Raw genomic sequence first — 27,449 nt, forward strand, 5'->3', positions numbered from 1 at the left:
ATCAAAGATGGTGGACAGAAATACTAGGAGAGAGAAGTACCCCTACACAGAACTGAACTGGATCAAAGATGGTGGACAACAGTACTAAGATGGAAGAAAATGTAAGGGATTATAACCTCAAAACGAATCATGCAAAAACATGCACAGTTGACAGGAATGTTAGTTAATGTAGAGACAAACGATTCTGCATTTTTTTATCATAAAGTTCATTTCCAAAAATCGTGATTTAGCAAGCTAGCTGACTAGCTAACATTAGCCAGCTAGCTGACTAGCTAACATTAGCCAGCTAGCTGACTAGCTAACATTAGCCAGCTAGCTGACCCAGCTAACATTAGCCAACTAGCTGACTAGCTAACATTAGCCAACTAGCTGACTAGCTAACATTAGCCAGCTAGCTGACTAGCTAACATTAGCCAGCTAGCTGACTAGCTTTATGGATGTTGTGACATGAGTATGACATTGTAATTCTGGTTGTTTTAGGGACTCATGAAACAACCAGTGAACCAGGCTGCCATTTTGTGAAACAGTGGATGTATAGAATCTAGCTAGCTGAATAATTTACTGCAAATTGAAGGTACAATTTTGTAAGCTTTCCTTGCTGATATTTGCCATGCAGATAGAAGAAATCACGTAGCTAGCTATGTTCTTGCTTATTGTGCAGTGGATGATTAAAATCCCTGTATGCCCATGGATGTGTAGCTAGCTATCTAGCCGATCTGTGTATGGACCCAAACGTTTGGTATACATATTAGTTCAGAACCTAGCTATGAACCTCAGCTATCATAGCCAGTTGTATCAACTTCAAAACAGCCTGAATGACATTAATGAAGCCTATGGATTGAGTAGAATATCATGTTGTGCCAAGGATGCAAGTCATATATGTAGTTATTACCATGCATGAGATCCCCACATTGTAGCCTGTACATTTAATGTATTCACTGATCATGTACTCTACCTTGGCAAATAAAGGTGCAGTTTAGGTATGAATGTCTTTGAGATTATTTTTCAGTCATATCCAATACCAGGAGTCTCAAATTCCAGTCTTTGAATGACGCTGTGTCTTCATGTATGTATTACAATTATACACTTCAACAGTGTTTACCAATCTTGGTCCTGGGACATCAATGGTTACACATTGTAACTAATAGACTAGAAACAGGATTTAACTAGTTAATTCATATATACAGAAATATAATGTTAAAAACCAGAACACTACACTTCCTTTGCATCATGTAAATACTCCAACACCGGTTCATCTCAATATCTAATGCCTTTCATCTGCATTGATCTGATAAACACAGGATAGGTGGAGTATTTCATCACATTACACTTCATTTCAACCAGTAGAGAATGTGAAACGCTTTATTGAAAAGCTCATTATCCAAGTGTTATAAATACAAGTTCAATCTGTCCTTCAATGCACATCTGTTGTGCATTATAAAAACAGAGGAGGTGGAGAGAGAGGTGTAAAAGACAGAAAGGGAAAGAGGTAAGCACATAGGAGCAGGGAAGGCAGCACATGATTAATGAATCACAGTGCTACATAAATATTCTCTCAGTTCATCACCATTACATAATAGTGTCTCTAGTCGGCCCAAAGGTTATCTTAAAAGCAGGTGAGGTGGCGATGATGGGACTAGGGGTTGGCATCCTCTCACATGAAAACATATCTGCAGACGAGAGACAGATGGAGAGAGAGAGCATGTTTAAACCTTGTGTTTTTATTTTTTATTCTAACATTGTTAGTCATCAATCAGGAGGTGAAATGCAAAACTGACCTTGGATCATTAACTATGGGACTACTGCATCTCTCTGTATTTCAATGTAAAGCAACTCTTTAATAATACTTCCTGTGTAATATAAACTGACCTGGGATCATTAACTCTGGGACTACTGCACCTCTGTCTGTATTTCAATGTAAAGCATCTCTTTAATAATACTTCCTGTAGAATATAAACTGACCTGGGATCATTAACTCAGGGACTACTGCATCTCTGTCTGTATTTCAATGTAAAGCATCTCTTTAATAATACTTCCTGTTGACCTGACCAAATGACCTCTCACCTCTGATCATGCTGTGCCCTCTATGTAGCCAGTTCAGATGCAGGAGGGGTTCACCGACACAGCTGATATAACCTAGAGGATTTAGGGAGAAGGGGAGAGAGGGATGAAGTGAAGGAGAGAGACTGTTATTGAGAAAATAAGGTAGTTAAAGCCACAGTGTTCAACAGGAATCTGTGTGTGGACTTACCTGGTGTCCACACCACACTAAGTGGCTGCAGAGTACTTTATGCTGAAAAACATGAATGGACCCACAAGGACAAACAATATAGAGTTATAGAAATAATGAAGTGTCTTACTATTCTCCATGGTTGGCCCTCTTGCCTATTCTTTGAAGGTGGAAGGAGCCACAGTTATACACCTGAGCCTGCTTACTGCACAACACAATCCATCAATCAGATTGATACATGAGTGTATAGGTGTGGGTTATAGGGTGTCTAATTGTTCTACATTTTTTCAATATGGGTGATTTAAAATAGCCTGTTTTGTTTTTGCACAGACATCACACCCTTACCTAAACAGCACCCTCACCTGAGAAGTAGAAATCAAAGGGAGAGACACTAGGAATTGAATAACTGCAATTGACATAGCTAAGTAAATGGAAGAATACTCCTATTGCAATGTGAATGGCTCTTAAAAGAGCCTTTGGTTGAGCATAGTGTAGTCTATGGTGTTGCCAGGGAACAGCAACCTCTTTGAAGAAGTAGGAGGTGAAGATCTCCTGCACACGGATTGCCTCTCTTGCTGCGTTGTTGGACCCCATCCTTGAAACATCCTGCAGAGCAGCAGACTCCTCCTCTGGGACACGGCGGCGAGCTGCAGATCCCCTCCTGGTCCGCGTGTCCATCCTCATGAAGTTACGCAGGACACAGGTAGCCTTCACACATCTGAATTCCTCCAGGAGGCAGTCCCAGATGACCCTGGTCACCCAACCTTGCAGTGTCCTACACGGTAACTGTAGGCAATCGTTTTGAAGGATTCTCCAGTTACAAGGTATCTGTAGGAATATGGAAGACAATGTAATTATTAGACTGTTACATCACCAGGTCATTGTGGATTACTAAAGTATAATATCCCTGATAACAAATCATGATAACATTGGATTGATAGATGCATGGGCACACATATGTACATGTGTAGCATGTGACAATAACAGGATCATATCAAGGATGGCATCACAAATGAATACATAAATACCACTTGAAGCTTGATGATGAGTTGATCATTTGAATCAGCTGTGCAGTGCTGAGGCAAAAACAACAATGTGCCTCTTTGAGTCCCCAGGACTGAGAACCACTGCTCTTCATAGGGACCTCTTCATATGTAGACTGGCTTTCATTGCGCTCTTTATCTGAGGACAGAAAACCTCACAAGAAACACACTTCATTATAGTCAAATTACACCACACTGAATATTATGTTACTATTATCTCCGTCCTCACTTCTAGGGACAGGAACTACACAAAAGTACATGCCCTATCCAGAATAGCCTCCTCTCTCACTGACAGTTGGGGCTGCTATCCTTTCACCCTCCATGGCTGTTAGCTAGCTACCTACAAATGCATTTGGAGTTTGTTTTTTACAGTGATAAATACATCAAGATAGGTAGCTAATATGAAGTTAGACAGCTGATGATATTTAATTCACTTAGCTATCTATCTATACAGTATTTGCTAGCCAACTAGTTAGCTCATTTAGCAGCTCATTAGAGTTAGCCTGCACTGTAGCTAGTTAGCTAATAATACATCGTTGTTTCTTTACATTTCCAAAATCTATTTACTTACTTGAATAGGTTCTCCCAGCCATGTGGACAACTGGAAACAGGGCAGCAAAGTTTGTCCCCAGAGCGTTTTAGAGGATATTACTATTGAACTATGTACCCATTTAATAACCAGACCTTCATACAAACTTGCTCTGCTGAATTCTTGACGGAGTCACAACGGGCGGCCTAAGCGGCATCTAGTCCATCTGCTGACTGGACGCAGTTCAGTAAAATGTACATATTATTTTCAGACAAAAAGTTAAAGGGTAACAACACAGTGTGGTACAAACAGTTATGTTTTTGTTTTAAATTTACAAAATTAAAATTACAAATTTACATTTTAAATGTTTTCGTATTACTCAAGTATTACAATTGTTTTTTTAGGGGTGTAGGGTGGAAGCAGTCTCTGCGTAACAGCGAATTCCTGTCCGTCTGCTTCCTGTATAGGTCTGTGCTAAAACCACACCCCTCCCTCTTTATGAAAATGTCCAGATAACTTGTTTCATGCGCATCAAAGGTGAGGGGCGGCAGGGTAGCCTAGTGGTTAGAGCGTTGGACTAGTAACCGGAAGGTTGCAAGTTCAAATCCCCGAGCTGACAAGGTACAAATCTGTCGTTCTGCCCCTGAACAGGCAGTTAACCCACTGTTCCTAGGCCGTCATTGAAAATAAGAATTTGTTCTTAACTGACTTGCCTAGTTTAAAAAAAAAAAAAAAAAAAAAAGGGTGAATTTCAGATCTTCACTGCTTGTATTGATGAAGGAGTGGAATCGATGAAGTTCCTCTGCTTTCCCCTGGAATAGAAGGAACATGTCATCAATGAAGACTTTTACAGAGCCTGATGAGGTGCTAGAATGGATTGTTAGGGCTGACAATCACATTCTTCAATAACAACCTAACATACAGATTGGCATAATTAGATGCTATTTGTTAAACTACAATGACCATAATGCACTGCGTGTCTACTTGTCTTGTCTGTTAATTTTACACCTGCTATGTAAGAGACAGAAGATTGCACAATGGTCTATTCTATCCGGTATCCTTGGGACATCCCTACCCTAAACCCTAACCTTAACCATTTTAAATGTCAACTTCAATGGTCTAGGGACGTCCCAAGGATGTATCTCTACCTGAAAATACATGATCTAAGTGATTGATAGTTGGTATTCAGCAGTCATTAAGCCTTTTTTACTTTAATGAACTACTAAAATAGTGATTTTGTCAGACAGCAGCTCTTCACTTTATTGACTGACTGATCCATTCATCCTTCCATCCCTCCTCAGCCTTCCTCTTCTCTGAAGACCCAGTGAGGGTGGAGCTCAGTCAGAGAGCTGTTGAGGGACTGGTTAGGAAGAACACTTCTACAGCCAGAGAGGTGAGAGGTCACACATGGTTTAGATGGTAAATATTTTTGTCCCCTTAGCGGTTCATCACGTCAGCAAAAGGGAATATGTTCCATCATTTATGTTTATTTACATTAGTGCAAATTGTTCACTGATATGGGTGTAATTTCTCACCCCTTTTGGCTGTATGAAAGTTAATTTCCCCTCAGGCACACACATTTGTTCTTTGATATTATGTTAGTAATTTGTGTCAAATGTTCTTTTCCCAACTCATTCACCCCATCTCTTTACATTGCTTATTTATATTCAGTGGCCTGACTGCATCCAGACTATGTCAAAGGCCCATCCTGGTAGATCTGAACCTAATGCAGCTTGGAGTGATCAGATGACAGAAGTCACATTTAGGTCCCAGGTGTAACTGAGGCCATAGATGCTCCATATCCATTACTTTGAGTGTTTTATATAATATGACTAAATGTGTTTCTGTGTGGCCGGGGCAGTCAAGAAATGGAACGGCAAGGCCACAGAACATGACATAAGCAGAGCTGTGGGAGACCACCTCAAGCCCCCGGTAGAGCCGGGGGTGGTGTTTACCACTCCGCCAGCAGAGCTGTGGGAGACCACCTCAAGCCCCTGGTAGAGCAGGGGGTGGTGTTTACCACTCCACCAGCAGAGCTGTGGGAGACCACCTCAAGCCCCTGGTAGAGCCGGGGGTGGTGTTTACCACTCCACCACGCCTTCAGCAGGCTGGAAATGTGGGATTGATCTGTTTGATCCATTTAATTGCTAGATTGTAGTTATTTCGCCACTATGGGCCTATTTATTGCCTTACCTCTGTACTCCATTTACACACACTGTATATATATATTTTGTGTTACTGACTGTACGTTTGTTTATGTGTAACTCTGTGTTGTTTTTTTGTCTCACTGCTTTGCTTTATCTTGGCCAGGTCGCAGTTGTAAATGAGAACTTGTTCTCAACTGGCCTACCTGGTTAAACTATCATTATGACATCATGGCCTACCTGGTTAAACTATCATTATGACATCATGGCCACCTGGTTAAACTATCATTATGACATCATGGTCACCTGGTGAAATTAAATAAAAATAAAATGTTGTTGAAATCAAATCAAGCTTTATTTATACAGCACATTTCTGCCATGAATGGAACAGGAACAAGAAAAAAACAAATAAAAGACTATGAAATTAATCAAAAAGTTAGTACACAAACAGAAGAAAAATGAACATTTCAAGGAAATTCCATTGATTAAAATATTTATTGGATGCAATAACCAACCCAAAATATTAGCTTGTTTTTTAGGAGGGTTCTGAAAGGCACTATGAGGGTGTCTACTGTAAATTGACTAGTAACAACAACTGGGACCTAAGCACATTTCAGACATGGATGCAACACAATGGCTTCTCAGAAAAAAAACAATGAAAAAAAAACAGAAATATTGAGGATAAAAAAACAAAGAACAACTGAAAGACTAATGAGCATTGCAAAGGAAATGCCATTGATTCAAATATTAACAATATAATGCTACATCCAACCCAAAACATAACTTGTTTTTTAGGAGGGGCTCTGAAAGACACTACGGGGGCATCGATTGAAAATTGACTGGTAACAACTGGGACCTAAAAGACACCCACTATGACACCCACTAAATCTGCCCAAGAAGAGGCAAACAAAAGAAAACCCACACCAAACTTAAAGACAGGAAGCAAACCAAAAAGGTGGAGCAACTAAAGGTGTTGACTCTCCACATCTAGCAAGACAACTGGAGCACTGGGCCAGACACTCTTAAATAGAACCTGGACCAGCTCAGGTGAAACACCTTCCCACTAACGAGATGGACAAGCCAGCACAGGTGTAACACATACAGACTAACGAGGTGACACCAATCAGTGCGTCCTACGTGCTAACGAGCTATACTTGCTTAAGTCCAACCTCAAAAATAAAGGAGAGCCGCACACTAGCTCAGATGCAAAAATATTTAATTTACCAACGTTTTGACAGGCAAGCTGTCTTCATCAAGGTACAATCACAGACACTGCGGGTTGACTCGTTTATATATAGCGTCAAGACACACAGGTGTCTGTAATCATGGCCAAGAGTGGCCTAATATCATTGGTTAATTTCTCAAATATTAAAATGGCAGCATTTTTCTTTCTATAGAATCCTAAAACTCACTAGATTCTAGAACTCTACTTTTTATTTAACAACGACGGCCTAGGAACAGTGGGCCAATGTCCAAACACAGTTATAATGTGTCTAAATCAATAACCAATATGCAGAAACAGTTTGTGATATATTGAAAACCTAAACATAAAATGTACGATATACACAAACTGCCACAATAATCACATTACTTGTATTTTTTAAACAAGCTCCTTATTAACTGCACAAGCACCAAAAACGCTGTTGTTTTGACAAGTAGCAATAAATCACTGATATTAATTAGGGGGGAAATCAGGTTGTACGTGCTGTTGAAACTAACACAACAAAAAAACACATGGAAATGGGAGATATATTTTACCTCACTGATTAGAGGACAACCTGCAGAAGACAGTCAGCTACATTTTGGAGTGATGCATTTAAATGTAGGGGTCGCTAAACAAAGGAACACAACACTTATTTGTCATCACTCATCGATATCATGTTGAAATCAGTTGTGTGACAGAAGGGAGATGAGGTTGCACGTCCTGTTAAAACTAACAGCTCAAAAACCACACGGAATCTGGGAATAATGTGTACATCCCTGGTTAGAGGACAACTTGTAGAAAACAGCAAGTTACATTTTGAAGTGTTGTATTTTGATTCTAGTGGGTCACCAATGTGGTAAGTGTAACACAGCTATTTTTGTGTTAGTCACTTTCTGATAAATCACATAAATAGTACTCTTTCCATTCAGAGCCTGGATTTTCCCCCTGAGTCTAATATCCATATCATGTTGAAATCAATAGAACAGGGGACAAACGTTTAGGGTTCTACATTGTGACATCATTAAAATACTCCTACTACAATGTTAAAACATTCTACATTGTGACATTATTTAATTGATATCATGAAACAATTCCTTCATGTATTTGATGTTTAATCAGAGATCTTTTATCAGAGTATCTCTTCCCCTGTGTGTGTCCGCTTGTGTATATTCAGGCTTTTTGGCCAAGTAAAACTCTTCCCACATTGATCACAGTTATATGGTTTTTCTCCTGTGTGTGTTCTATGGTGTATAGTTAGATAGCCAGGAGTAGAAAAACTCTTCCCACATTGATTACAGCTATATGGTTTCTCTCCTGTGTGTATTCTCTGGTGCATAGTTAGATAGCCAGGAGTAGAAAAACTCTTCCCACATTGATTACAGCTATATGGTTTCTCTCCTGTGTGTTTTCTATGGTGTGCAGTCAGATGGCTAGATTTAGCAAAACTCTTCCCACATTGATCACAGCTATATGGTTTCTCTCCTGTGTGTGTTCTCTGGTGTGTAGTCAGATGGCTAGATTTAGCAAAACTCTTCCCACATTGATCACAGCTATATGGTTTCTCTCCTGTGTGTGTTCTCTGGTGTACAGTCAGATGGCTAGATTTAGCAAAACTCTTCCCACATTGATCACAGCTATATGGTTTCTCTCCTGTGTGTGTTCTCTGGTGTACAGTCAGATGGCTAGATGTAGAAAAACTCTTCCCACATTGAGCACAGCCATATGGTTTCTCTCCTGTGTGTGTTCTCTGGTGTATTTTAAGTTCTGATGAAGATTTGCAACATTTCCCACAGTCAGAGCAGCAGTGAGATTTCTTCCCTGTGGATCTCTGCTGGTGTTTCTTGAGGAGGTCTGATCTGGAGAGACTTTTCTCTGCCTCATGATGTTGTCGAGGCTCCCCAGAGGATCCACGATAGTCACATCTCTCTCCTGTGTGAACAACAAGGTCAGACAGATGGTTCAAGGCCCACAACAGCAGAAATCCACTGTTTATTTGAGGTAAAAGGTGATGCCCAGAGGTCTGTTAAATTATTTTACAATTGTCTTAAGACAGGCAAACCTAAGAGGTGTGCCAGACGACCTTTGATCTCCAAAAAAGGCCCCTTTATGTGTTTGCTAAAATTGCAGCACGAGGGCGATGCAGACGCAATTTGATTGCAGAAACACCTCCCTGCTAATGAGGAAACCACTAGTTATGGATGAAGTATATCTGCTAATGAGGAAACCACTAGTTATGGATGTAGTATATCTGCCTGGAACAAAAATGGTGAGCAAAGATTTTAGTTTTCCACAATGTATTCTGAATATTACAGCGCAAGATCAGGAGTGCTACTGAAGGAAACTCACATTAAGCTCTGTGTCTAGTCACTAATTCACCACCGTGGGGGAAACTCAGGGGAGTTCTCATAGGCTGACAGCAAATATAGCCTCCATTTACAGGTTGTTTATGAGTGCATTTCACATTACTTTGGATTATAATTGTAAAGCTCGTTTGAATCTCCTGCTTAATATGTTTGTGTTATTGTCGCAAATCAACTGCTTTATATTTTAAAAACACTTCAACCAGTAAAATGCTCTTTGGCTAGCTTTTCTATTAGCCTGACAATGAGGGTTTGTACCCTAAGTGTTGAACAAACACTAACATAGTAGAGGTCGACCATGATGTCATAATTAGAGGTCGACCGATTATGATTTTTCCACGCCGATACCGATTATTGGAGGACCAAAAAAGCTGATAAAAATCGGACGATTTTATATATATATTTGTAATAATGACAATTACAACAATACTGAATGAACACTTATTTTAACATAATATAATACATCAATAAAATCCATTTAGTCTCAAATAAATAATGAAACATGTACCATGTGTTTTAAATCATGCAAAAACAAAGTGTTGGAGAAGAAAGTAAAAGTGCAATATGAGCCATGTAAAAAAGCTAACGTTTAAGTTCCTTGCTCAGAACATGAGAACATATTAAATGCTGGTGGTTCCTTTTAACATTAGTCTTCAATATTCCCAGATAAGACGTTTTAGGTTGTAGTTATTATTGGAATTATAGAACTATTTCCCTCTATACCATTTGTATTTCATATATCTTTGACTATTGGATGTTCTTATAGGCACTTTGGTATTGCCAGCCTAATCTTGGGAGTTGATAGGCTTGAAGTCATAAACAGAGCTGTGCTTCAAGCATTGCGAAGAGCTGCTGGCAAACGCAGGAATTGCTGCTTGAATGAATGTTTGAATGAATGCTTACGAGCCTGCTGCTGCCTACCACCACTCAGTCAGACTGCTCTATCAAATATCAAATCATAGACTTAATTATAATAAACACAGAAATACGAGCCTTAGGTCATATTCAATTCAATATCGCTCTTCACCGACCCAGGAAGGGGCGGGGCCAAACAGGTGTTGTACCTCGTGTCCCTCCTTCAGGGAACAGTAATTATAGTCATAAGGTTATGCTCCCTTTCAGTCGGTCAACTTGAGGTACAACATACTATGGGGAAATACAATCATTCCCCAAAGCCGACTCAAACGGATACTAAATGAAACGGCACCTGGCAGACCACCCAGACCTGACCCTGCAAAATGCGAAAGTTTTGTAAATTTATTCATTGTCTTTTGTTGGAAACACTCCTGTCAATGTTGAGTAAGGACACACACCTGATTACTCATATAGTAGTAGAACTAGTCTACCTGGTTACACATATAGAAGTAGGACTAGTCTACCTGACAACACATATAGAAGTAGGACTAGTCTACCTGATTACACATATAGTAGTAGGACTAGTCTACCTGACAACACATATAGAAGTAGGACTAGTCTACCTGGTTACACATATAGCAGGAGGACTAGTCTACCTGGTTACACATATAGCAGGAGGACTAGTCTACCTGGTTACACATATAGAAGTAGGACTAGTCTACCTGTCCTGAGCACAAATGTAGATCTATAAATGTGCCCATTTGGGGATGTCTGATAGTATTTCTGATTGTCTTAACGCTGAACCACTAATGAGTTGTGGAGCTTCTCAAAGCAAATTGTTTTTTCACCTCAAACAGCAAGTAAACAAAGTCTAATCAAAATCAATTGCAAATGAGAATAACTCCTCAAAGTATTTGTAAAATATTTCCAGCTCTCACCCTTTCGATAACCACTCGGCACAAAAGGGAAAAACGTAATGCTCTGATCCAGTGGAAATGTCAAAACACCTGATTACTTCTTATCCCTTTCACAAATAGCCTACAGCTGTGTCGGTCGAGAACTCACAGGCACGGGAAACTGAGGGCCCAGAATATTTTATACAATGTTTCAAGTCCGTTTTAGACAGGCCATGCGATTTATAGGACATTTATTTGCAATGTTTTTATTTGTAGGCTATTTTTACATAGTTGGCAATGGCAATAAAAGTTACTTTTAGATTTGTATAATTTTCATTTAGATAGAATGTAGATTAATCACAGACAATGATTTTGAGATACTATTATAAATTAAATTAAACTGTTCCAGTAAAATGAACATATGAAAATCATAACTGGCACCAGATCAGTAGAAATGGTAAGATACATTTGCACTCCAAATGTAGGTTGCACACTGCTTGTGTAGCCGATTACCAGCAACGTCAGAATGTATGAAGGCCGGCAGGAGGAGGTAGATCGGGAAGAGTTTATTCTCTTCTGGATGGGCTGTATTGATGTAATGGCATGAAAATAAATTGGGTGAATATTATACAATGACTTATCAACAGCTCTAACAATTTGACCCTACAGGAAATCTTCACTGGCAATTCTAGAATATACTATATAGCCTAGAAACCTGGTTAAACTATCATTATGACATCATGGATGAATTCTGGAATATACTATATATCCTAGAAACCTGGTTAAACGATCATTATGACATGATGGATGAATTCTAGAATATACTATATATCCTAGAAACCTGGTTAAACTATCATTATGACATCATGGACGGATTCTAGCATATACTATATAGAAACCTGGTTAAACTATCATTATGACATCATGGACGGATTCTAGCATATACTATATAGAAACCTGGTTAAACTATCATTATGACATCATGCATGAATTCTGGAATATACTATATATCCTAGAAACCTGGTTAAACTATCATTATGACATCATGGATGAATTCTAGAATATACTATATAGCCTAGAAACCTGGTTAAACTATCATTATGGCATCATGGATGAATTCTGGAATATACTATATATCCTAGAAACCTGGTTAAACTATCATTATGACATCATGGATGAATTCTAGAATATACTATATATCCTAGAAACCTGGTTAAACTACCACTATGACATCATGGATGAATTCTAGAATATAATATATAACCTAGAAATCTGGTTAAACTATCATTATGACATCATGCATGGCCAGTCCTTGTATTCATAGTGTAGTGAATTCAGGGGGTTGCCCTGAGCTGAACTCAAACCTGGGTCCAGCGACTGTCAAGCCAACACCTTATAACTGTTACGCCAAGATGTCTGAACTTCTTGACGTGTTCGCTAGGTGTTGAGTTAGGGTTGCTACAATAGCTTTCTCTATGAATTTGAGAGTGGTTACATTTCTCCAGCCCCCATCCCTCAGCTGTTTACCAAACCAAGTCTCTGGGCAGCCATTTTGTTGCTGTTTAAATACTAGGTTGTCCCTTTAAAAAAGCCACACATCAATCAACCAATCTGAAGTTGAAACAATAACAAAGCTGTAATTCCACCACTGTTTTGCTGATAAGATGATGATGGGTCTGGAGACATTTAACTACTCTCAAATTCATAGACAGACCTATGGATGAAAGGACTGACCATCCATGATATCAACATTATAGTTAACCATGTTGAGGCTGTTGATTTACATTGTTTCTAAACATTGGAGTAAAAAAAGCTTCTTTTGGGTTCTGATGGGGTACAACAGTTGAACTAAGCTCATGAGGCATGTGTTATATTATCCAAGAATCAATGCCTATAAATAAATAATTTAAAAGTCAAAATATGGATGTAGCAATTGCAGATTTCCCCTTTAACACCAAACATCAGTTCAACAACTGCAGAGTTTGTACCTCTGTATTTAAGACAGTACTTACCAGTGGTAATCACGGCCCGGTTTCTCAAAACCATCTTATGGCTAAGTTCATCTTTAGAACCACTGGATGCCTTAAATTGCGTTTGGGAAATCGGGCCCAGATATCCAGTTTCCTCATCCTCTTCTTCCGATGAGACCGTAATCTCCCCCTCCTCCTCTTCTTTCACTGAAACGTCTTTCTCTTCTTCTTTCAGGGTAACAACCTCACCCTCTACTTGTTTTTGTATTGTAACAGTCTCCTCTTCCTCCTCCTCTTCTTCTGATTTGACCGTATTCTCCCCCTCCTCCGCTTTCACTTCAAAAACTGAAACCTCCTCATCTTTTACTGTAACACCCTCCTCCTCTTTCACTCTGAACGCCTTCTTTCACTGTAACGTCTTTCTCTTCTTTCCCTGTAACAGCCTCACCCTCTACTTGTTTTTGTATTGTAACATCCTTCTCTTCCTCCTCCTCTTTGATGAGAGCTTCTTTCTCCGTCCAGCAGACCGTCTCTTCTTCAGCAGGAAGAGAGTAATTTAGTGAACTCATGGTCTGAGATGTTAGCTAGCTAGGCTAATGCTAATTTAACCAGCCCGCCAGCTGAATAATAACTACAACAACGTAAATATGAAATGGAATAGGATAACTTACTAACTAGACGACAGAAGAGGGTTTAAAATACAGTGGCTAATATACACTAAATCTTCTAAAGAGCTTTATGGGTTTGGCTATTTTGGCTAGGAAGCTACGGAGGTGTCTGACTAAATGTTGCTGCTGCTGAAAGAAGCGTTCCGTCCACTAGATTATACGTCACACTAACAGCATTGCGTTCCGTCCACTAGATTATACGTCACACTAACAGCATTGCCTTAAAATCGCACACCGCCATCTGCTGACTGGAGTGGGTAACGCTCAGTCTGAACCTCTGACTGCGATGAAGATGTGCGACTTTAAGACAATGACGCTAGTGTGACGTAAAATATATATTATAATGTTCAGACAAAAAGTTAGTGTAGGAAGCATGAGTTTTTACTCACCAGTGTAACAATACAGTGTGGTTATAGACTTAGTAACTTAGTTGTGTTCACGATCTGGTTCCCTATAAACACAACCAGTTATGTTTTTGAATTATCACATATGTATTAATTTATTTCGGGATTCCGGGTAATCCACAGCAGATTTATGGAGAATTGCTGTGGGTGAGTTCAAAATTGAATAGTCCCGGGATAGAAATATATAAAGTTGACATTACATCATAAAATCCACCTTTTAAATCATACATTAGCAATTTATGTTTTAGTAACTACTGTTGTTGGTTTGGTGTCAAATAAGCCTCTCTTTATATGTTATTTGCCAAATCTCCGTTTTCCATGTGGGTTTTATGCTAAAGTTCCCTCTTTCAAGTTGGTATCTAACTGGAAAATGCATCTTCTTTAGGAGTGTTATTTTTACCGTCGACTACTGATCATTCATCCACACTGTGTGTCTCATCAATGCAGGTCATTTATGACAAATGTATAAAGTACATGTTCTATAAACCCATGAACACCAGCCAGTTTATTAGCCCGGTTTTGTTAGTTTAGGTGTATTATACTTCCTCGCCACCAGAGGTGGACTTTGAGTCATTTCTCAGGTATATTTGATATATTTTGTTAGTAAAATGGATGACAGTTTATTCTGATGTAGTGAATATGAGACACATGTAAACAATTGCTTCATTTATTATAGTAAATTAGAAATTATTAGGAATCCACTATACGATCACAATAACTTTGATAGACATTTCAATTGTTTTTTTGTTAGTATATTAAAGGGCAGATTAATGTAGAATTGCTGTGGGAGTGCTATTTATATCCCGTCACTACTGATCATTCATCCATACTGTGTGTGTCCCATCATTGCAGCGTTGGAAATAAATTAACTATCCATCCATTGCTCCTTCCTGTGTTGACTCACTGACTTGAGAGACCAGGAAGGTCACACTAGCTCGATAGGTTGATATCTAGCTCAAGCGTCACCTCATGCTTTTCATTAACTGTGTGGTTGTGTTATCTAGTGGGAACCCGTTAGCACGGTGGGCTCTGGTGCGTTCTTGCCGTGGGCTCAAGACGACAGAGGAAATCAACCTGCTTGCTCCTTTTTGTTTTGTCAACTTTTCAATATGGATGTTATGTTTGATACCGGAGGTATCATTGAATTGAATTGAATCACTGCATTGAAAGCAGTAAACTTTTTTTTTGTGTTGATGCCCGTATCACTTTATCAGCAGCACGTCATCAATGACGTCTGGAGATTCATTTCATCGAACAACCACCTGATTGGTTTGGTATTGGGCTGGTTCGACATTGCAGGCGACTGATTGATCTACAAATCACCTTACATCATAAATAACTACTCATTATAATTTATAAATCAGTCAGCCAGTCACCATTTTTCCCACAATGCAGCATGGATTTGATGCTCTCAAACACGGCCAGTGGTTTGGTAAATGACATTAAGGCTATGCTGCTACATGCTACGGTGTGGGATGTCATCTATAATAATGACATAAAGGCTATGCTGCTACAGTGTGGGATGTCATCTATAATAATGACATAAAGGCTATGCTGCTACGGTGTGGGATGTCATCTATAATAATGACATAAAGGCTATGCTGCTACGGTGTGGGATGTCATCTATAATAATGACATAAAGGCTATGCTGCTACGTGCTATGGTGTGGGATGTCATCTATAATAATGACATAAAGGCTATGCTGCTACGGTGTGGGACGTCATCTATAATAATGACATAAAGGCTATGCTGCTACGTGCTGTTTTTCATACTAAGATGGACCAAGAGTCTGTTGATTGGTCAGTCATTGGGTTAATTTGTTTTGCAATGTTTTCAAATCAAATCAAGCTTTATTTATACAGCACATTTCAGACATGGATGCAACACAATGGTTTCACAGGAAAAACTATGAAAATTAAACACAAAAAATTAAACAGATATATTTAGTACATGTAACAGTATAACTTTAGTCCGTCCCCTCACCCCGGGCGCGAACCAGGGACCCTCTGCACACATCAACAACAGTCACCCATGAAGCATCGTTACCCATCGCTCCACAAAAGCCGCGGCCCTTGCAGAGCAAGGGGAACCACTACTTCAAGGTCTCAAAGCGAGTGACGTCACCAATTGAAACGCTATTAGCGCGCACTACCGCTAACTAGCTAGCCATTTCACATCGGTTACATACACAACAAACATAAGAGGATAAAAAACAGAAGAAAAACAACTGAAAGACTAATGAGCAAGAAAGAAAGAAAATGAAAGGAAATGCCATTGATTAAAATATTAACAATATGATGCTATATCCAACCCAAAATATAAGCTTGTTTTTTTTAGAACTAACAGAGTCACTGACAACAACTAAACAGGTGGGGTTTTAGGAGGGGTTCTGAAAGACACTATGGGGGTGTCACTGAAAGTTGACTAGTAACAACAACTGGGACCGAAAAGACACCCACCATGAGACCCACTAAATCTGCCCAAGAAGAGGAAAACAAAAGAAAAACCCACAATAAACTTAAAGACAGGAAGCAAACCAAAAAGGTGGAGCAACTAAAGGTGTTGACTCTCCACCTTTTTGGTTTGCTTTCCTGTCTTAAGTTTGTCAAGACAACTGGAGTACTGGGTCAGACACTCTTAAATAGAACCTGGACCAGCTCAGGTGAAACACCTTCCCACTAACGTGATGGACAAGCCAGCACAGGTGTAACACATACTGACTAACGAGGTGACACCAATCAGTGCGCCCAAGACACATTTCAGTTGAATGCATTCAGTTGTACAATCAATCAATCACATGTATTTATAAAGCCCTTCTTACATCAGCTGATGTCACAGAGTGCTGTACAGAAACCCAGCCTAAAACCCCAAACAGCAAGCAATGCAGGTGTAGAAGCACGGTGGCTAGGAAAAACTCCCTAGAAAGACCAGAACCTAGGAAGAAACCTAGAGAGGAACCAGGCTATGAGGGGTGGCCAGTCCTCTTCTGGCTGTGCTGGGTGGAGATTATAACAGAACATGGCCAAGATGTTCAAATGTTCATAAATGACCAGCAGGGTCAAATAATAATAATCACAGTGGTTGTCAAAGGTGCAACAGATCTGCACCTCAGGAGTAAATGTCAGTTGGCTTTTCATAGCCAATCATTCAGAGTATCTCCACAACTTCCATTTCACATAATCTACAATGCTTCACCTTCTACAATATAAACATGGTGTCTACTGGCTGTCAACAATTAAAAACAAGAAAAAAACATTTCTAAATAATAATATACAATCATATTATTTTTTTCTCCTTTTTCATTTCCATTTCCATTCTTTCCTCACTAGCTTCTAGAACTCTCGTCCCCTTGGAACGAGCCCAAACAAAACTCAAATCAAATTGTATTAGTCACATGCGCCGGATACAACACTGGAACTCTTACTTACGAGCCCCCAACAGTGCAGCTAAAAAAAAATACAGAAAAGAATAAGAGATAAAAACTAATATCCAACACGGGAAAAACGTGTCAAAATAAATTGTGGTTTCTCTCCTGTCTAAATGCAAAACACAAATCTATTTGACTGCCCACCCTTGAGATAATCAGCAACCAAGTTGTCCTTGGCACGGACAGGTCTGATTTCAAGAGGAAACTCCTGCGATATCCGTAGTAACTTTCCACCTAACTGCGGAGCTTCTCTCTCTTGTCAGGATTCACTAGATAGGCATGTTGTTGGATATAAAAGCAGGGTAACAATGTCAATATAATTGTACCCAAAAATGTCAAGTTGGTTGCATGAATAACTATGATTACTAAATGTTACATAATATGAAATATCAAAACCAAAATGTTCACCCCTTTGTTAATATGTATTGGCAATAATTAACTTAATGGTGAGGCATGGAATAATAAAACATGTATCTTTTGTCAGGCTGAATGTTTGAAATATGAGGTGATTTGAGTCATGCTTCTTCAGTAGTGGACTAAAGACAATTAGCACTTGAATGTTGTCAAGAAATACTGGAGTGATGTGAGATTGTTAATAAAATTGATTATAGACTAATTTATATTATTATGATAATATTTTTTTTCATTGAAAAAACGACCTGAAAAGACATATTTTCAACTTTCATCTTCAACTACAACGGAACATATATTCAACGTCTTTTGAATGACATTTTGCTAAATGGGAATTGTGCAATATCAAAACACAGTTTTAACGTGTCCAAATCAATAACCAATATGCAGAAACAGTTTGGGATATATTGAAAACCTAAACATTTTGGAGTGTTTCACTGTGATTCCAGTGAGTCACCAACATGGTAAACAGCTAGCTACATTGTGATTCCAGTGGGTCACCAACGTGGTAAACAGCTAGCTACATTTTGATTTCAGTGGGTCACCAACGTGGTAAACAGCTAGCTACATTGTGATTCCAGTGGGTCACCAACGTGGTAAACAGCTAGCTACATTGTGATTCCAGTGGGTCACCAACGTGGTAAACAGCTAGCTACACTGTGATTACAGTGGGTCACCAATGTGGTAAACAGCGAGCTACATTGTGATTCCAGTGGGTCACCAACGTGGTAGACAGCTAGCTACATTGTGATTCCAGTGGGTCACCAACGTGGTAAACAGCTAGCTACATTGTGATTCCAGTGGGTCACCAACGTGGTAAACAGCTAGCTACATTTTGATTCCAGTGGGTCACCAACGTGGTAAGTGTAACACAATTATTTTTTGTTAGTCACTTTTTGTTAAATCACATAAATAGTAACTCTTTCAATTCAGAGCCTGGGTTTTTTCCCTGAGGGTAAAATCAATTGAACATGGGGCAAACATTTAGGGTTCTACATTGACATTCATTAAAAAACTCCTACTACAATGTTAAAATAATCTACATTGTGACATTATTTAATTATTTAATTGATATCATGAAAAAACTCCTTCATGTATTTTCTGATGTTTGCTCAGAGATCTTTTACTAGAGTATCTCTTCCCACATTGATCACAGCTCCAAGATTTCTCTCCTGTGTGTGTTCTCTGGTGTAATGTCAGCTGGCTAGATTGACCAAAACGCTTCCCACATTGACCACAACTATAAGGTTCCTGTCCTGTGTGTTTTCCCTGGTGTAATGTCAGCTGGCTAGATTGACCAAAACTCTTACCACATTGATCACAGCTATACGGTTTCTCTCCTGTGTGTATTCTCTGGTGTACAGTCAGAGAGCCAGATGTAGTAAAACTCTTCCCACATTGATCACAGCTATAAGGTTTCTCTCCTGTGTGTATTCTCTGGTGTACCGTCAGCTGGTCAGATTTAACAAAACTCTTCCCACATTGATCACAACTATAGGCTTTCTCTCCTGTGTGTCTTCTCTGGTGCACTGTCAGATTGCTAGATTGACAAAAACTCTTTCCACATTGACCACAGCTAAAAGGTTTCTCTCCTGTGTGTGTTCTCTGGTGTAATGTCAGCTGGCTAGATTGACCAAAACTCTTTCCACATTGACCACAGCCATAAGGTTTCTCTCCTGTATGTGTTCTCTGGTGTAAAGTCAGAGAGCCAGATGTAGTAAAACTCTTCCCACATTGATCACAGCTATAAGGTTTCTCTCCTGTGTGTATTCTCTGGTGTACTGTCAGCTGGTCAGATGTAACAAAACTCTTCCCACAATGATCACAACTATAGAGTTTCTCTCCTATGTGTCTTCTCTGGTGCACTTTCAGATTGATAGATTGACCAAAACTCTTCCCACATTGACCACAGCTATAAGATTTCTCTCCTGTGTGTGTTCTCTGGTGTACTGTCAGCTGGCTAGCTTGACCAAAACTCTTCCCACATTGACCACAGCTATAAGGTTTCTCTCCTGTGTGTGTTCTCTGGTGTAAAGTCAGATGACCAGATGTGGTAAAACTCTTCCCACATTGATCACAGCTATAAGGTTTCTCTCCTGTGTGTATTCTCTGGTGTATAGTCAGCTGGCTAGATGTTGTAAAACTCTTCCCACATTGATCACAGCTATAAGGTTTCTCTCCTGTGTGTGTTCTCTGGTGTAAAATCAGAGAGCCAGATGTAGTAAAACTCTTCCCACATTGATTACAGTTAAAAGATTTCTCTCCTTTGTGTGTTCTCTGGTGTATTTTAAGTTTTACTGAAGAGTTGAATCTTTTCCCACAGTCAGAGCAGCAGTTAGATTTCTTCCCTGTGGGTCTCTGCTGGTGTTTCTGGAGGAGTTGTGATCTGGAGAGACTCTTCTCTGCCTCGTCAGCATCAGGATGTTTTTGAGGCTCCCCAGAGGATCCATGATAGTCACGCCTCTCTCCTGTGTGAACAACAAAGTCAGACGGTTAAAGGCCCAAAAACAGCAGAAATCCACTGTTTATTTGAGGTAAAAGGTGATGCCCATGATGTTGTGCAACAATGTACGTCTGTTAAATTTCACAATTAAGACAGTCAAGTTAGTAACAAGTCATATTTTGTCTTGTTTTCAAATTAGTGGGAACTAGAAATACGTTATTCATGATGTTGAAATCCTAAGCAGTGTGCCAGACAACTATTGGTCTCCAATATAGGCCCTTTTCGGTGTTTGATAAAATTGCGGCACGAGGTCAATGCACACACAATTTGATTGCAGAAACTCCTCCCTGCTAATGAGGATGTAGTATATCTGCATGGAACAAAAATGGTGAGTGAAGATTTTAGTTTTTCCACAATGTATTCTGAATATTACAGCGCAAGATCAGGAGTGCTACTCAAGGAAACTCACATTAAGCTCTGAGTCTATTCACTAATTCACCACCGTGGGGGGAAACTCAGGGGAGTTCTCATAGGCTGACAGCAATAATAGCCTCCATTTACAGGTTGAATATGAGTGAATTTAACACTACTATTGGATTATAATTGTCAGGCTCGTTTTGAATGTCCTGCTTAATATGTTTGTGTTATTGTCGCATATCAACTGCTTTATACTTAAAAAACACTTCAACCAGTAAAATGCTCTTTAGCTAGCTTTTCCATCAGCCTGACAATGAGGGTTTGTACACTAAGTGCTTAACAAATTGGCCCATAACTTCACCAAACAATAACATAGTAGGGGTCGACCCATTATGATTCTTCAACAGCAAACAGCAAAAAAAAAATAATAATAACAAAAATAACCTCCATTTACAGGTTGTTTTTGAGTGCATTTCACATTACTATTACCTATAACTTCACCTAAAAACAAGATAGACCTACTGTAGGACCCATAACTTCACCTAACAACAACACAGACCTACTGTAGGACCCATAACAATAACATAGACCTACTGTAGGACCCATAACTTCATCTAACAACAACATAGACCTACTGTAGGACCTATAACTTCACCTAACAATAACATAGACCTACTGTAGGACCCATAACTTCCCCTAACAACAACATAGACCTACTGTAGGACCCATAACTTCACCTAACAATAACATAGACCTACTGTAGGACCCATAACTTCACCTAACATAGGACTATATATAATTTAATATTTCAGGTGAAACATCGAAACTTAAATGTCTTTGTCATGACATTTCATAACCTGATCACCAGATAATTTTGTGAATAATCCCACTAGGCTACTCTGTAATGTGTTGTCATTCTAAATGTCCTGAATAAAGGAAAATAGCTCTGTGTGTTGTACAATAGCCTATCCATCAAGGAACAGTTCTCTACACATTATGAGCTAAGTATCTCTGTGTCCAAACAGACTAACAAGACCCTACAGTAAATCAAGCAGACAATAACACATTATAAACATCAATTTGTTAGGGATGTTGGATCCAACGTGGAGCACGGCATTACTGTCTTTACCAGAGTAATGAATGAAGAAGCACTTTGGTTGTTGTTGCATGTCGTGATGTTTGTCATGTGACTGGCATTCAGAAAATGATTTCCTGGATCAGCTGATGATAGTTGAACATGTGACTAACTAAACAGCTACAGTATTAAGAATGATGTGTAATTATTGAAGAAACACATTAATGACAGTATCCATTTGGGTGTTGTCAATAAAGTTAAGGTGACTAGGTTAGAACCATTTGATTAAGCAAACTCTGAAATTATTTAGGATTTCTGTGCCCATGAAAACTGTTTTCCCAGCGTAACATAAGGAGGCACTAAATGTTACATAGTTAGTGTGCATTTCAGAGATCTGAATACAAAAAACTGTCCTAACAGGACAATAACCTGTAATGCGTTATCATTCTAAATGTCCTGAATAAAGGAACAGTTCTCTGTGCTTTATCTTGGACTTATTTTTCTACTGTATTATTGACTGTATGTTTGTTACACTCCATGTGTAACTCTGTGTTTTTGTAAGTGTCGAACTGCTTTGCTTTATCTTGGCCAGGTCACAGTTCTAAATGAGAACTTGTTCTCAACTTGCCTACCTGGTTAAATAAAGGTGAAATAAATAAATAAAATAGATCAGCAACGGTGGCTTGCAAACAGTGGATAGTAAGTAGCCCACCTTTGGAATAACTATGTTAAGTCATAACTGTAGTATCCTGTATAACTATGTTAAGTTATAACTGTAGTATCCTGTATAACTATGTTAAGTTATAACTGTAGTATCCTGTATAACTATGTATAGTTATAACTGTAGTATCCTGTATAACTGTAGTATTCTGTATAACTGTAGTATTCTGTATAACTATGTATAGTTATAACTGTAGTATCCTGTATAACTGTAGTATCCTGTATAACTATGTATAGTTATAACTGTAGTATCCTGTATAACTGTAGTATCCTGTATAACTATGTATAGTTATAACTGTAGTATCCTGTATAACTATGTATAGTTATAACTGTAGTATCATGTATAACTGTAGTATCCTCTATAACTATGTATAGTTATAACTGTAGTATCCTGTATAACTGTAGTATCCTGTATAACTGTAGTATCCTGTATAACTATGTAGTATCCTGTATAACTATGTAGTATCCTGTATAACTATGTAGTATCCTGTATAACTATGTAGTTATAACTGTAGTATCCAGTATAGTCTGGGAGGTGGTGAAACCACTCAGGCTTATTTGATGTGATCTAATGTTTTGATCATGTAGTTTTCCTTACAAGCATTCAGTCACCAAAGGGGGTTTGGTCATTCCTTTGTTTATATACTGTCTCATTGACAAAAATATTTTTGATTATTTGTTTACATCATTCCTTTGTCTCGACATACACAGTAAACGTACCGAGGTTCTAATGTTGCCAAGGAGACACATTTTATTATTTATTTACAGTTTGGAGGGTTGGGGGTCTGACATCCAGGGACACATTTTAGTTCTAATGGTGCCGTTCTGTTATTCTTTTCAGCTTCTTTTTCCAAGCATCTTACTTTACTCTGAGACTAGTTATCCTGGGATCTTACATTACTCTGAGACTAGTTATCCTGGGATCTAACATGACTCTGAGACTAGTTATCCTGGGATCTTACATTACCCTGAGACTAGTTATCCTGGGATCTTACATTACTCTGAGACTAGTTATCCTGGGATCTTACATTACTCTGAGACTAGTTATCCTGGGATCTTACATTACTCTGAGACTAGTTATCCTGGGGAATAGTTTCAATACATTTGCAAAAAACCTAAACCTGTTTTTGCGTTGGCATTATGGGGTATTGTGATGTCATTATGGGGTATTGTGATGCCATTATGGGGTATTGTGAAACATTTCAGAATAAAGGGATGCACCGATATTACATTTTTGGCCAATACCGATATCCAATATTTTCCTTACCCCAAAAAACGATACCGATAACCGATATTAAAATTTTTAGAGGCCTTTTAAGCATTCTAGTACAGCATTCTAATAGTTAACACACACACGGACGCAGCGGATCCCACAGTAGTTGTCTATTATTGGTGTAGAGAGGAAGACAAAAGAGAGTGAACCCACAGATGGATAGGAAGATAGAAATTATCATTATTACTAGAAAATATTCATTTAAAATCCAGGAATTTTACAACTTTAGCTCTCTAGGTCAAGCCAGTAGGATACAGTAGGTTGTATCTCTCTAGGTCATGCCAGTAGGTTACAGTAGGTTGTATCTCTCTAGGTCATGCCAGTAGGCTACAGTAGGTTGTAACTCTCTAGGTCATGCCAGTAGCTACAGTAGGTTGTAACTCTCTAGGTCATGCCAGTAGGTTACATTAGGATGTATCTCTCTAGGTCATGCCAGTAGGTTACATTAGGTTGTATCTCTCTAGGTCATGCCAGTAGGTTACAGTAGGTTGTATCTCTCTAGGTCATGCCAGTAGGCTACAGTAGGTTGTAACTCTCTAGGTCATGCCAGTAGGTTACAGTAGGTTGTATCTCTCTAGGTCATGCCAGTAGGCTACAGTAGGTTGTATCTCTCTAGGTCATGCTAGTAGGTTACAGTAGGTTGTATCTCTCTAGGTCATGCCTGTAGGCTACAGTAGGTTGCATCTCTCCAGGTCATGCCAGTAGGTTACAGTAGGTTGTATCTCTCTAGGTCATGCCAGTAGGTTACAGTAGGTTGTATCTCTCTAGGTCATGCCAGTAGGCTACAGTAGGTTGCATCTCTCTAGGTCATGCCAGTAGGTTACAGTAGGTTGTATCTCTCTAGGTCATGCCAGTAGGTTACAGTATGTTGTAACTCTCTAGGTCATGCCAGTAGGTTACAGTAGGTTGTAACTCTCTAGGTCATGCCAGTAGGTTACAGTAGGTTGTATCTCTCTAGGTCATGCCAGTAGGCTACAGTAGGTTGTAACTCTCTAGGTCATGCCAGTAGGTTGTAACTCTCTAGGTCATGCCAGTAGGTTGTATCTCTCTAGGTCATGCCAGTAGGTTACAGTAGGTTGTATCTCTCTAGGTCATGCCAGTAGGCTTCAGTAGGTTGTAACTCTCTAGGTCATGCCAGTAGGTTACAGTAGGTTGTATCTCTCTAGGTCATGCCAGTAGGTTACACTAGGTTGTAACTCTCTAGGTCATGCCAGTAGGTTACAGTAGGTTGTATCTCTCTAGGACATGCCAGTAGGCTACAGTAGGTTGTAACTCTCTAGGTCATGCCAGTAGGTTACAGTAGGTTGTATCTCTCTAGGTCATGCCAGTAGGTTACAGTAGGTTGTATCTCTCTAGGTCATGCCAGTAGGTTACAGTAGGTTGTATCTCTCTAGGTCATGCCAGTAGGCTACTGTAGGTTGTATCTCTCTAGGTCATGCCAGTTGGTTACAGTAGGTTGTAACTCTCTAGGTCATGCCAGTAGGTTACAGTAGGCTGTATCTCTCTAGGTCATGCCAGTAGGCTACTGTAGGTTGTATCTCTCTAGGTCATGCCAGTAGGCTACAGTAGGTTGTAACTCTCTAAGTCATGCCAGTAGGCTACAGTTGGTTGTATCCAAGTGGAAACAATTATCAACCCAATGTGGAAAGTGTCGAATTTGGTCAACAACAAAATCAATGGCTTATTTGCTACGTGAGGTTTACTTGATCTAACAGAAGTTTCTTAATGTTTAAGTTGTTACGTGGACACGTGACATACCGACAACTTTGACAAAAACATTATAGGAGTTGTCTCCAGATCGCTATGCATATTCATGCTAATAGCTTAGCATCTCTCTCAATTGAATACAGGCAGTGCATATTCATGTTAGTAGCTTAGCATCTCTCTCCATTGAATACAGGCGGTTGACGACAAAAACCCTCATAGAATATAAACAATAGATTACAATAATAAGATGAATCCACCAATCCAAAGAAAGGATAGGCGGGAGCTAGACAACCCACAGTGAAGCTTTGTGGACAACGACTCCACTTGTTAGGGCGGAGAGACATCTTGTCAGGACATCCATACTCTTTGTTGTAGCCAACCCAACTCTCGCATGGTACTACTGGGGGGCACGGTGTGTAGTAAAACATCACTACATGAAAATCACTACATGCAGTGCCCCCCAGTCTGCGGTCAGCAGATAGACCCTTCTCAAATATATATGTTAAGTCACTTTTTGGAAACGGAACGGAGATTTCAAGGGGTAGCTTGTTCTCTACTTCGTCTGATTCTAGACATATCAGTCATCATCCTGGGCCCACCGTTGAAGAGGTATTGACGAGCCAACTCCGACTATCCAAAGTTTTAAAAAAAAATATGGCGGTACTTACTAGTGTTAATCAGATCTCCTATCTCCGCCTCTTCATCTTTCAATGTGACAGTAATCTCCCCTTCCTTCTTCACTCCAAAAACTGCATCCTCCTCTTTCTCTTCATCCTCTTCTTTCACTCTGAACGCCTCTTCCTCTTCTTTCACTGAAACGTCTTTCTCTTCTTCTTTCACTGTAACAGCCTTACCCTCTACTTCTTGTTTTACTGTGATATCCTCTTCTTCCTTCTCCTCTTTCACGACAATGTTCAGCCCCAGAGCTTCTTTCTCCGTCCAGCAGACCTCCTCTTCTTTAACAAGAGGGGAGAAGTTTAGGGAGCTCATGTTCGGGGATGTTAGCTAGCTAGCTATCATTAGCGACTAGGCTAGTGCTAATTTAACCAGTCAGCTACTATAGCTGACTAATACAAAATAACGTAATATTATATTAAATAGGTTAACAAGTAGATACGACAGAAGTGTGTCTAACACACAGTAGCTTATATACACCGAAAGCGTATAAATAGCTTGAATCCTTCGGCTATGTTGGCTAGCAAGCTACCGAGGTGGTTGACGAGCTGTTTATGAAGAACCGTCCACTAGATTATACGTCACGCTGACAGCGTCGCCTGAAAGACGCACATCGCCGTCTGCTGACTGGGGGGGAAACGCAGTTGAGGATCATATTTTATTTTTAGACAAAGATTATTGTAAATGGATTTAATTAAATAATACCATTATATTGAGACATACAAAGACAATAAAGTGTTGATTGATTAGTGCGGATAAAAAATGTTTACTACAGCACATTTGAGGCAGTTTCATTAAGTCAAACTAAATCTAAATAAGTAGCTAGCTACTGTAGGTCCATACTGCTCCTACATGGTGTAACAATACATCATGTAGATGTATATAATGAACAGACTAGGTCTATACTGCTCCTACATGGTGTAACAATACATCATGTAGATGTATATAATGAACAGACTAGGTCTATACTGCTCCTACATGGTGTAACATTACATCAT

At 39.3% G+C, this 27,449-nt stretch overlaps 1 protein-coding gene and 1 long non-coding RNA gene across 3 annotated transcripts; both read right to left on the reverse strand.

The window, feature by feature from the left end:
- Positions 1–1,346: 1,346 nt before the first annotated feature.
- On the reverse strand, positions 1,347–3,728 carry LOC129846160 (uncharacterized). Of its 2 annotated transcripts, XR_008758214.1 has the most exons (4): positions 3,259–3,728; positions 2,252–3,058; positions 2,065–2,136; positions 1,347–1,670 (listed from the first exon to the last, which is right to left on the reverse strand). It is a non-coding gene; the product is annotated as an uncharacterized LOC129846160 (long non-coding RNA). The 2 variants fall into 2 exon arrangements; XR_008758213.1 differs by lacking the exons at positions 2,252–3,058; positions 3,259–3,728 and having other exon boundaries at positions 2,065–2,245.
- A 2,588-nt stretch (positions 3,729–6,316) lies between these two features.
- On the reverse strand, positions 6,317–20,609 carry LOC129846151 (zinc finger protein ZFP2-like; the record flags this gene model as incomplete). Its single annotated transcript, XM_055914105.1, has 3 exons — positions 6,317–9,079; positions 13,274–13,457; positions 19,228–20,609. Coding segments are annotated over 3 exons (2,366 nt in total), but the record flags the coding sequence as incomplete, so codon positions are not given.
- Between the last annotated feature and the right edge of the window lie 6,840 nt (positions 20,610–27,449).

Source organism: Salvelinus fontinalis, unplaced genomic scaffold (assembly GCF_029448725.1).
Source record: "Salvelinus fontinalis isolate EN_2023a unplaced genomic scaffold, ASM2944872v1 scaffold_0460, whole genome shotgun sequence".
NCBI classification, from domain to species: domain Eukaryota; kingdom Metazoa; phylum Chordata; class Actinopteri; order Salmoniformes; family Salmonidae; genus Salvelinus; species Salvelinus fontinalis.